Source organism: Micromys minutus (assembly GCF_963924665.1).
Source record: "Micromys minutus genome assembly, chromosome: 6".
Lineage (NCBI taxonomy): Eukaryota > Metazoa > Chordata > Mammalia > Rodentia > Muridae > Micromys > Micromys minutus.
Window position 1 is genome coordinate 48,692,578 of NC_137975.1, and position 12,916 is coordinate 48,705,493.

At 41.9% G+C, this 12,916-nt stretch overlaps 1 protein-coding gene across 1 annotated transcript in view; it reads left to right on the forward strand.

The window, feature by feature from the left end:
* Positions 1-12,916, forward strand: part of RSU1 (Ras suppressor protein 1) — a 185,934-nt gene that overhangs the window by 36,848 nt on the left and 136,170 nt on the right. The window contains exons 4-5 of the mRNA XM_080918620.1: positions 5,694-5,814; positions 11,396-11,514. Coding sequence (XP_080774746.1) covers positions 5,694-5,814; positions 11,396-11,514 — 240 coding nt within the window. The remainder of the gene's footprint in view (positions 1-5,693; positions 5,815-11,395; positions 11,515-12,916) is intronic.

Consider the following 12,916-nt stretch of genomic DNA (forward strand, 5'->3'; position numbering starts at 1 on the left):
TGACGTAATTCAGTGACTTTGTATGGTGTCTGTCCTACCCACCCCACTGCTTTCACCAGGAAAATCTTTGTTGAGGGAGCAGGACTTGACTGGAAATGTCATGGTAGCATCCAGGTGTGGTGGATTTGTCCCAAAGGTTTTGTTGTTGTTGTTTTGTTTTTCCTGTTTCTACTTTTCCTCAGTCCCTAGGCTCACTCTTAATTTGGATAAGATTGCTTATATAACTATCACTCTAATCATGTGGAATGGGCCATAGGCTTTGAAGAAATGATCTTGATATCACCAAGGGTTTGAAATCTTTCCAAATTCAGCATTCAATGGAACCGTGAGACATGCAGGCTCCCAAGTCTGTCCTCCCACCACTGAGATAAATCTTGGTCTCCCTGTCTGTCAATATTTTGATAGGAGATTTGTATTCCATGTCTTAAAACCCACAGCCTTAGAGCAGCACTGTCCAATAGATGGCTCTATAGAGGTAGAAACAGGGAGTGTAGAAGCCACGGGCCACATGGGCTGCTTGCCCAGCTTTTGAGCTCTGACCAACATGACCACACACTGAAAGTAGCAATTGAGGCAACTTAAAGAAAAAAAAAAGTTTCTTTTAACACATGGCGTCAGTGGTATCCAGTGTGTCCTCTTTGGGAAGGCATGGTGGAATAGCCCAATCCAAGATGGGAGGAGCATGTGGTTTAACTTCACATGGCTGTGGACCAGAAAGCAGAAAGAGCAGGGTGGGAACCGGGGGCTGGGCTGTCATCTTCAAGGCTTGCTCCTGGTGACTTACCAGCCACCAGGCCACACCTTCTCAAGTCTCCACAGCCTCCCGAATAGTGCCACCAGTCAGGAACCAACTGCTCAAAACCTGAGCCTGTGAGATCATTTGAGGTCCTAATCACAACATTAATTTTTTCCAGTTTGGTTTAACTAGTTTTACACATCTATATAATAGATGGTAAAATAGTGGTTACCCACTGAGTCGAACTGCTTCAGAGGAATGTTTGGATAAACTCCTAAAATGTTTTGAGCTATATTATCAGCCACAGAATTACTAATTCTATATCACAAAACAGAATTATCCAAGAGTGGAAATAATTTGCCTTACTTTTCCTTTTGCTGGAGCAGTTTGCTCCTTACCAGCTGATTGAATAAACTCTTCTTCAGAGGCACTGATTGGTCATATATCTTCTGCCTGTTGTAAAGATAAAATGGTGAGGACCTGGAGAGATGACTCAGAGTTTAAGAGGGCTGGTCACTCTCCCAGAGGACCACATGGCATGCATGTCACAAGGATAACACCAGTTCCAGGGTATCTGATGCTCACTCTGGTCTCCATAGATACCAGGCATTCGCATGATGCATAGCCATGCATGCAGAGAAAATATCATATGCATAGTCAATCTTAAAAATATGTATTACATCCTGATTGAATGTCCTCTAATGGGTCATGCCTTTTCTCAGAAATAACAGTCCTTTCTGATGTCTTGCAGTTGGAGCTCTAGCCCATGATTTTTAAAGTGAGGTGGAGAGAGGGGATGAAGTATGAGGCTTCTCTGCCCAAGGAAGTGTTCTCTAGTAGCCTGGGACTCACTTTTAGTTCTTAAACTTGCCCTCCTCCCTCCTGTCTTAGCCTGCAGAGTGCTCTATTTCAGATGAGTAACACCATGAAGGCCCTGATGGGCTTAGACTCATAAAATGTTGTTTCGCAAAGACAAGCTAACAGGACCTCTCAAGTCCCCCAGGGCTCCTTGTGTAACTTTGTGGATACTTTGGAGAATATTTGCTGATCTGCTGAGTCTGGGCCAGAGTATAAGACAGACAGACCTCTAAGACAATGGCCAGGTTTGGGTTTATGTTTTGAATTAAGTAAAACTTGAAGGAAGAAACAGGGCTGTGGTGGGTTGGCTAATCTGAAATGGTTAGGAACCCCAGAAAATACTCTCAAGCAGGCCCCGGGCTTAATATCTGGGCTGTAAGGCCTCCAGAGGTGGTGTGGTCTTCCCATTGACACTGAATGTCCTTTGGGAGCCCAGGAACCCCAGAGAGCAGTCAGGGACTTTCTTTCAAATCTAGCAACTGAAGTCTCAGAATTAGAGGAACTGTCACTGACAAGACAGAAAATGCTACTAAGTTCTTTGTGACAAGCAGAGTTCTACATGACTGAGCGTCCTAATTGGGGACCCCAGTGTTGCATTATTTAAATCTGTTATCATTGATTTTCAACAACCCTTCTCTTCTTGGACTCATAAAATGTTAAAAGCAGGCAGAAGAGGATGTAAAATGATCACAACCCATCTTTCTCACTTTAGAGTTAAGGCCCAGAAAGGTTGTCTGTCAAGTAAGGAGACACACAGTAAGGACAGGGCAGAGTTGACGTGTCAGAGCCAGCCTGTGTCTTTGATCAGATACCTCAGTTTCTCCACTGCTTTTGTGTGCTCTGTTCTGTATTGTCTGTAGACACAGTGCTCACACATCAGATACCCAGCAAGCAGATGGAGCAGAGTTTCTGAGTCTCGTGTGTGTGTGTGTGTGTGTGTGTGTGTGTGTGTGTGTGTGTGCTCACATTCACATTCACATGCTATGGTGCACATGTAGAGGTCAGAGGATAGCCTCCAGGAGTTAGCTACTCCTTATACCATACGGATCCTCAAGAACTGAATACCAGTCATCAGCCTTGGCAGGTGCCTTTAACTGCTGAGCCATCCTACCAGCCCCATTAATTATGTTTTCAAATGCTATTTTTTTTCTTTTCCTTTTTTCTGCTAAGGTGTTCCCCGGAGGCCTACCTCTTCATAATAGCTGGCATTGTCTGTGCCTCGTGTGCATACGTTATTCACCACACGCTTTGTATTGCTAACCTTTTACATTTGTCATGGTTTTGTTGGGATTATCTGGCTTTCCAAACGCTGGCTTCATTTCTACTTTAGATTATGATAACCCTTCCTTTATAACTTGCTTTCTTTAAATAGCATAGGATGGCTCTCTTTATCCACAAAAATCTCACTATGCTAGATCGCAAGAATAGAGCATCTTGCATATGGTTAGCATTCTCTTGATTTTTGGTTGGATGAATGGCCCTCTGTCCAGACAAGTCTGAATGTTATATTCTTTCTATTTTTACCAGAGCTGATGAAAAAATTCTGTAGTTTACAGGGAAATATTACCTAGGCATTTTTTTCCTTCCTTTTCAGCGTGAATGGAGTCTTAACACAACACATTCAAATGCACACCAAAGGCTGAGAGAGGTTTGGTAAATTGAATGTGGGGTTATTGTTTGTGTCCACAAAACAAAGTCCTAAATCACATTTAACATAATTGGTGGTTTTAAATTGGACTGCTTTAGCAAGGAGAGTGAAATAATCTCTCATCCTGTCAAAGAGGCGATGCCTTTAGACCAGCATTTAATTGCATCGGCAGGGTAAGTTTAGGGAGGCGGTAGTAATTCTGGCCACATTATTCTTGGTTTGTGGCTAAATTGAGATCATCATTTTCTCTTGGTTTCAGTAACTTTGTTTATTGCTCTTCAAGCTAATCAGATCACTATAGTGAGGATAGGCTTAGGGGAAGCTTCAGGCTGGACAAGGGGAAAGGGTGAGGTCTCCGGTAGCTGCCCTCACTTTGGTCTGTGGAGACAACATGTGACCCCAAGGGTAACCTTTATGGCTTTCTCAGTAGTTGCTCATATAAACTGAACAGCATTTATTTACACAAAAGCACATGTACCTAGAATATGTTTTGCAGCCACTCTGTGCAAGTTAGGCTCTTAGTCATTCCCATTAGTATCCACCCGTCATTCTGGGCTTCTTCCCAGCTGCCTAGACTATTCCATAAAATACCTGTCTCTTTATGTCCCCCCACTTTGTCATGGGACCACCGCCACCTGTCCATGGCTCTAGTATACACCAGCCTTTATCTTTTATGTCCCTCCTTTCAATGAAAGCATGTTCTTTTCATTGTCCCAAGCAGTCCCTTTTTAAAAAAGTAGGTCATCAATACCTGGGATATTTCTCAGTGTTGAAGATGGTGACTCAGAGTGAACATTAACACTGAAGAACCCTTCTTCTTTGCTTTACCTCTTCTGGGAGTTACCATGTGCCGTCTTGGACTGGCTGTTTGAATCCATATCTCTGATGTTTGGTATTTTTCATATAGCTGTGCCAGGGTCCTAAGTACAAACACTTCTGGTTCTGAGCTTAGACTTAGCCCAGAGGCAGTAACGCTGGCCAGTAAAGTGTCTTTCCCAGCCTTCAGGGACAGATGGAGAAGAGGGAACTGGCTGGGAAGGAAATATGCTGATGTAAGATATAGCCCGATTGCTTGTACTAGATTCAATGTTCTTAGTGATCTGGAAAGTTTGAGTATTACAGTTTTCACAAACCATGGGCAAGTTTCATGTGTTTGTTTATAGAAAAATTAAATGGCATGTAGAAAGTCTCTCTCTCTCTCTCTCTCTCTCTCTCCCTCCCTCCCTCCCTCCCTCCCTCCATCCACCCCCTCATATTACTGTGATCCTGTGATACCAACTTGGAGTGGAACATTTGTCCCTCAATGTCATTGGAAGTTGGTTAGAGGAGGCCTGGTTACCAAAATCCAGAGATTCTCAACTCCCTTACATAAAAGAGTACGATATATGCACATAACCTGTGCTCATCCTCTATGCACTTTGAATCATTGCTAGATTGTGTGTAATATCTAATAGGTTGCAAATGCTCAGCAAACTGCCTCATCTAGGAAGTAATGACAAGAACAGCCAGCTGTGTAAGGTCACTACAGATGCACTATTTTCTGTGAATAGTTTGGATTTTTGGTTGGTTGCGAAGTCTGTATGTGATTTAATAATAAGGAAAATTATGTATGAATTATAGTCATCTTGGAGCACTATGTCACTTCCATTTGAAAGGGGGGAAGTGCTGTTAGTATTTTGTGTATCCTGAGTTCACTCAACATTTTTGTCCCCAAAGTAGAGACACCAAGGGTTGGCTATACTTTTGAGGCTCTTAACTTGTATTCAAATGGTAAACTACAGTAAGAAAAAGCCTTGTGGGTCCCAAGTGGTTATCTTCATCTGTGAGTTGCACACACTGTTCACAGATGCTACTGAGTGGGTTCTTTCAATTTTTATGTAAGAATGTATTGAGCAATTGTTAATTTAATGTGTGTGTGTGTGTGTGTGTGTGTGTGTGTGTATCAAAGCACATTACTCCAAAGGACAAAATCAGAAAGGAGGAACACTCAGTATTGTTCTGTTTCAGCTTGAGCTTTAGCTGTGACTGAGTTCATTGGTAACAGATATGGGATTATCTAAGAAGCTTGAGTGTACCCTCCCTCATTGCAGTTAGCTGTCTTCCGGCTGGCAATTAAAGGCAGCCACAAGGAATAAAATAACTTCAGCTTGTGGCATGGAAGTGTGTGCCATGCACTCTTCCCTGAGAGGCTGCTATCAGGGTGGGGCTCATGTCTTCTTCATTTCTGCTTTCATGCATTCTGTACACTGGAAACAAATCCAGTCACTTAAAAGGAAACACTTCAACTTCCACCTTGGTCAACAATTTTTCACCCATGAGAGAAAATAAACCCACAACATGTAATGGACAGTGCTGGATTTTCATCTTCCTTGCATTGGCTAGGGACCACGTGTGTAGCATTGGGAGTTCCTCTGCCCCTTGAATTCACATGCAGCATCTTCATCCCTATAGCTGTGCCGCCAAACGTAGCAGAACTGAAGAACTTGGAGGTCCTTAACTTCTTCAATAACCAGATTGAGGAACTTCCCACCCAGATCAGCAGCCTTCAGAAGCTCAAACACCTTAACCTTGGGTGAGTATTGGAGGAGCTCAAGGAAATAACCTCCAGGCAACGAGCTAATGCAGGGTGTGGGTAAGCAAGGGGAACGTCTATGTGACAATCACATAGCAGTAGTGGGTTTCTAATTGCTTTTAATGTGCCAGGTTAAAGAGAAGGCTTATTGTTTTAATACTTCCTTTCCGCATTCTCCATCAGCCCATACTCAATTGAAAGCTAATTGAGAAGCTAATTGTTGGCACAATAAGGAATTTTTTTTCATGATATTTTGTTTCCAATAAGATGTTATTGTTGTCATGTCAGCCAAAGCAAGACTGACTTGCAGAGAATTAGTTGTTCAGATCAGCTGGACTACTGTTGGCCTGTTTTCTCTGTGTATTACATAGAAATAGAAAACACCTTCCATCCATGCAGCGGCCCCTCGTGTTGCACTTCGACTTCACAGCATCCTTCTGCGTTGTGGGGATAGGGGACAACCCTACGTTTCTACACCAAGGTGTAAAGAGGAAGGTTTATTCTTCAGTGAGCGGTAACAGTGCCCTTTATCCTTTATATTGCTTGGCAGTTTTCAGAATTCTGGTGTGGGCACATTTGTGAGGTGGAGATGGTAGGATTCAGCGCTTTCCTTTCATAAATAGGTAGTCAAGTTCTTCTCAAGAGCTGGCTTCTGATTTTCTCCTGATTGCCTCTGACTTTGGTGGCCGAGTGAGGTGGAGCCCACTATTGATTTGGGTCCATCAGACCCCTGGGTGGCAGGTGAAACTTTGGCTTTTGAATTCCATCTTCCCTTGTCCTAGCTGTCAGCTAAAACTGTCCATTCATGTCTCTGTCTCTGTCTCTGTGCAAACCAATCTATCCATTAAATTGTAGCCAATGAATGTTGTAGTTATATTACTGAGCTAAAGGAGCCAGGGGGATTTATGGTGGGTATTTATCAGTCTTAAAGGGAGTTTATGAATTCATTGTTAGTTCATTCTTTCCATGAAGGGTTTGGTTAGATGCTCCTGTTTTAAAGCACAATTTGGATATGATACCAGCTTTACAAGGTCCAAGAGCATCTATTTGCTAAACTGTGAGAGGAGGGCGAGGAAAAGAGAGAACAGTGTTACCTCCAATGACAGTGTTTTCCCTTGCTTGTGCTATCACTGGATCCCCATCAATAAAATACAAAAGAAAGGGTTCTGCATTTAGTTCTTGAGTTTGAAGATTAAATACTTGGTGAGTCCTAGGAGGTACTGGAGAGATAGCTTAGTGGTAAGAGTGCCTGCTTTGAAACCAGGAGGGACTGAGTTCTAACTCTCAGAACTCATGTAAAAGCTGGGATTTTCCTTGTATACCTAGAATCTTAGCACTAGGTTTATGACAACAGACTCAGGCAGATCGGGAGAGCTTGGTGGCTAGACAGCCTAGCCAAAAAGCCAAGCATTAGTTTCAGTGAGGGAACATGTCTTAAAAAATAAGCTGTAGAGTGATTAAGACAGACACATAATTTATGTTCCTCTCTGGCCTTCACAGAGGCACACACAGGTATATACATGTACATAAACCATACACACACACACACACACATATAAAACCTCATCATGTCATATGGTAAACTAGTGTGCGGAATGTTAAAATTGGTATATATTTTTACTGTTAAGATGTCCACTTATAGAATTATAATGTCTATATATTACTGTATTATATGTGTATGTCTATATATTAATTAGTGTATTATAAGGACAGTCATACACAGTCTATATTTGGATAACATGAAGTTAGGAACATGACCTGATACATGTTAATTAAAACATAGCATTAGTGATGATCATCATCATATTTCACTAATATGTTCCTTTATTTCTTGATTATGTAAGTGTTTATTCTATGTCAGTATTGCTGAAAGGGGTTCTAAACGAGTATCATGGTGTGAACCTTAAGGTTGTGGCAGGGTACACTGTCAGTAAGCACAGTATTTCCAGAGTCGTGCTGTGGCTGATGAAACTGTAACGGTTCTAGGGAGGCTTTGCAAAGGCGGAGTGCTGTAGTGCTAGCAATGGGAATAAGTTACTAAGACAACTAGCAGTCATATCGGACTGAGAGAGCGACACACATCAGAGCTCAGAGCAGTGCACATCCTGGGGTGTCCTTACAGTTCACTGGTATGACTCAGTAGCCAGATGAGATGCAAGAGTTAGCCAGACACTTGGGAATGGCTACTGCGCACCTAATAGGTGCTTGCTGAGTTCCAGCTTGGTACTAGGAGTCTTTCTAGGTAATGGTCATCCAGCTGTAGTAGAGCTCACACTGCAGTGGGGACCCCAGTGGCAAACAAATAGGTGTCAGTGATGGCAGGGAGTCAGGAATGCTACTCTGATTTACGTAGTGGAACTCTGGTTGCAGATTTTATCTGCAGGAATTTGTCCTGCAGAACAAATTCCTAGGTATGAAATTAGAGCAGTTATCTCAGAAAGCTCAGTGCAAAGATGGTTGATGGGGGTTGAAGTAAAGGGAAAGAAGCTGGTGGGAAAGCCACCTTTGCGTCCGACATCATCTGGATCAGGGGTAGTTGGGGAAGGGTATAGTGGTAATTATTAAAGATGTGTGTCGTGTATAAGGACACCACGCCACACTACCCCTGGCTACTCTCTGTCCCTGGTGGTCTCTCGGGCTCTATGGCTAGCTTCATCAGTAGACGTCCATCTAGTTCCCACACGGAGATCACCTATCTCAAGATTCTCAGCTATGGACTCTTCTCACATTCCCAGCAACTGAGTAAAATCAAAACTTTAGAGGCTTATAATTTGTCAATCAGATTTATATCAGTAAATTCTCACTCCACAAAACATCCACACAATAAACTCAGAGCCAATTGATATTGATTTAAACTGCCCACCTAGGTAAGAAAAATTGTCCTGTAATAATCCATCCCTTACAAGATATTCATAGCTACCTGTGGTTATTTAAGGTCACACAGCACTGGTTCATCCTTTTCTTTCTCCATCTTGGTTTCTTCTTCCCCCTCTTCCTGTCTCTCTCAAAAACTCTGTATCAGCCTTTCTTTTTCACTGCCCAATCACAGGCCTTATCTTATCTCATACCTGCCCTCGCCTGGATATAGACATCAATCCACAGAAGGAAAGGGGTTTATTTTGAAAACTATGAAGAAGGAAAATTGCTAAGATAGTTATGGACAGGAGAGGATCCTGCCTAGATTCCCGTGAGATACGTTTGGGAAGAACATAAGCTCAGACTTGGTTTAGTTGACCTTGGGCTATCTTAGGACACAAAGGTAAATTTTATGACTGTGTGCCTCAGTTAGATCCTTGCCCTTCTGGAATTGCTTGTATTTTCAGCTCTAAGAGTATTGATTATGTAAAACACCTTTCAGTGTTTGATTCCTTAGCTTCATAAAGTTTTCCATTTCCACAAGACATTTAGGGTTTTTTTTTGGGAAGGGGATTAATGCGGGTTTCAATAACAAAATCTCTGTCCCCTGGAGGTTTATCCATGCACATTAGGGCAAGGGGAAGGTAGGTTGGAGAGGACTGCTGAGTTTGTAAGCAGGTCAAATGAAAGTGTGCTCTTGGGAGACCATAACACTGGGCTTAGGTCACGGTCCATAGGATACACTCACCAATCTTTGAATTATGCAGTACTTGCCATTTGTCACAATGATTGCAATGCAAGAATGAGCCTTAGGCCAGCTGCAATAAGAGAAAGTTTTGATCTGATCGCAACACAGCACATTGTGTATTTTATAAGAAATGAAAAGCCATGGGTGTTCTGAGTTGTAGGGCAATAGTTTGGGGGCTACTTTCACTGTAGAGGACACACCCAACTGCTTCGAGCTGTAAGCAGTTGGTAATTAGGGAACCAGGTGTGTTTCTCAGACTGGCTTCATAGGAGCGCTGCAGCATCCTCTGTTGTGGGTGAGAATTCTAGGAGGTTGTTTTGCCTTGCATAACGTTGGCCTGGGACTCTCCCTCCTGAGACTTGCAAATCCACTTTCTCTCAGTTTCCCTTTTGCTCAGTCATTTCTCAGGAGGCCAGTAGAGGTGGTCAGCAGCACTGTATGTGTTTTTGGAATGATCAGTGGTTGGACTGATTTTCACCGTTAGTTTCTCCTCCCTTTCAGTGTCTCTCAGCTTACACTGAAGTTGTTTACATGACTTTTAAGTATTCTCAAAGGGAGCCTCAATAAGAGAAATAAAGGTCTTAAAGGATAAAAGATAATATTCAGAAATTCTTGATTTTTATATATGTATATACATGTATGTATTTATGTGTGCAATTTGCTTCTCTGTTGTCATGATAAAATGCTAGCAAAAAGTAACTTTGGGGATGGAAGAATTTGGCCCACAAGTTATAGTTCATCATCAGGGAACGCCAAAGCAAGAACTCAAGGCAGGAACTGAAGCAGAAACAACAGGAAATACCTTCTTGGCCATTTCCTCTGACATATTTGGCTCCCTTTCTCATATAGCTCAGGCCCACCTATATAAGGAATGGCGCCACCATGTCTGGACCTTCTGACACCGCTGAGCAATGAAGAACAACCCTTCCCCCAAGGTGTTCCCATATGTCATTCTGCTAGAAGCAGTTCTTCACTCAAGATTCCCTTTTCTCAGGCATTTCTAGTTGACAACTAACATTGGCCATCACTTATAAATGCTCACACATGCACACATATAAATGTGTATATATGTATCATAAAAGGAACGATCTTGACCTTATAGTAGTGTGTCATTCAGGAGTGTTATTTTCACACTGCTACACTTTCAGTCTCCAGAAGTTTATTGCCTTGTAAACCCGGAAACAACTCATTTGCCTCCCCCTGCCCCAGGCCCTGGCAACTAGCATTCTAACTAGAGCTAATTCTGTTCATTAGTACATAGGTGTTGAATAGGAAGTTGATTTCTCTCCCATTATAAAATAAATATCCTGAATATGTGTTTTGAATTGTCATTTAAACATACTTAAGGAAGTTTCTCTTCAGACAGACAGGTATGTTATGTGTTCATATGAGTTTCTCTTCAGACACACAGGTATGTTAAGTGTTTGTATGTAGAGGGGTCTTTGAGTTTTTCTATTGGAGGAAGTAATAACTAAAAATTTCTATGCATTTCACGAGAGCAGGTTGTCGGAGTAAAACTATTAAACTGTTAGTATTACATGATCTCAGTGTGTGGTAAAATATGAAGATCATCTATGCAGAGCAAAGAGATGTTGACTAGAGGCACATGGTAGGGATCAGGGAGTTAAGGAATTGTTAAAGGACCAAGAATTGCAGGTATTCAGGAGTGAGTTCAAGAGAGTATTATATACCACAGTGAATAGCATTAATAATACTTACTATATTTGAAAATTCCTCACAGAGCAGATTTGTGTGTGTTTGACACACACACACACATACATTAGTGTGGTGATTTCTTCTTGTTTGATACATTATACGAATACAATGAAAATCAAGTACCATTCAGTGAATGCAGAACCGGGCCATGCTTTTGGACTCTCTTCCTGCTGAACTGAGTTTATACTCTCAGTTTCCAGTGTTCTGTGTGCATGTGTGCATTTTACAAAGTGACTTGTTCCTTCTGTCCCCAAACTGCAGCATGAACAGGTTGAACACCCTGCCTCGAGGATTTGGCTCGCTCCCAGCTCTGGAGGTCCTGGACTTGACTTACAACAACCTAAACGAACATTCTCTCCCGGGAAACTTCTTCTACCTCAGTGAGAAACTTTTAATTCTGTAAATCTCTTTAACACGGTACTTTGGTTGTAAGAGTAAAAATTTATTTGCCAGTGCTGAAACTCATAAGAGAAATTATTGGACATATATATTTTTTTCACCACAGAGTCCTTTTGAATATTCCTTCATCGCTCAGCAGTATTTATATTTGATGTATAGTTCGCTGACACCATTGGGCAGAAGTCGGCTTAGTAATGTCACATTAACTTTCCCGGAGAGATGTGAGTACCTCCACGAGTTGCACATTTAGCTGAGAATCTTGACTTCCTGTTTGAAGAGTGTGAGCTAAAATAAGTTTTCCCCAGTTGCTATTCATTCCCTGTAATACAGTGCTCAAAGATACTCTTGACAATTATTTGCTTAAAAAAAAAAAAAAGCCTACCCAAAGTCTTTGAAGAACCCCCCTTACACAGACTGACTTAGTCTAGTATGTAACCATTATGGAATTGTTCATTTCGGATAGTCATATGTTTATTATTTCATACATTTCTTGCTGTAGATTAAAAAAATCAGGATGACTGGTTTTCTAGCAACTCATGAAATACTTAGAGCTGTGTCATTTTAAGTTGGAGTTCTGCATCTGTGAGAAGAGATTTCAATGTTATGTGGAGTCTCTGCTGGTGGTGTTCTTTGGATCAGCTTATGTTCCTCATTTACTTTTGGGTCCAGGTCTCACTCTGTAGCCTTGTCTGGCCTCGGCCTCAGTATGGATGCTAGTCTGTTCTCACACTGTGGTGATTGCCTTTACCTTACCCAGTTGTCATGACGCCCACACTAGACAATCTGCTCATTCTGAACCTGCCTCTACCAGACATTCCGAAGCACGTGAAACCAGTTCTAAATCATTTTCTTGGGACACATAGGAAACTATTTTTTGTTACACATGTTAACATTCAATTCTGTCAACTCTCCCCATGATGTTACTAGTTAAGTGTGATTTGTTGTTGTTCCTGTTGACTACTGTTCGAGGGTTTTGTCCTCCAGTGGTTGAGATCACACCATCGTTGTATAATCTGTGTACGGTGAGACTGTTGGTATTTTGCTTGTTTCAGGCTTCAGTCTCTTAAACCCATGCCATCCATTTGCTTACCTCCCTTGTCTTCATATAGTTTCATTACTCAAGCTAACAGTGAGCAGTTTGCCTAAGGGATCAGTAAATCGAGATGGTTGGTGCCTATCACCAGAAGGCCCTTGATCTACATACTTATTCTTAACACTGAGCTGTTTGTTTAAGAAAGTGCTAGTCTGACTTGGTAGGAGGAGCCCACTTGATGCAGGAGCACCCTTGCTCTGGCTTCTGCCCTGGGTGGCACAGCAGTCCTACTTTCTCTTGAAATGCAAATTTAATGCAAATGATAATGTAAGAGAAGAATTGCTACCTGT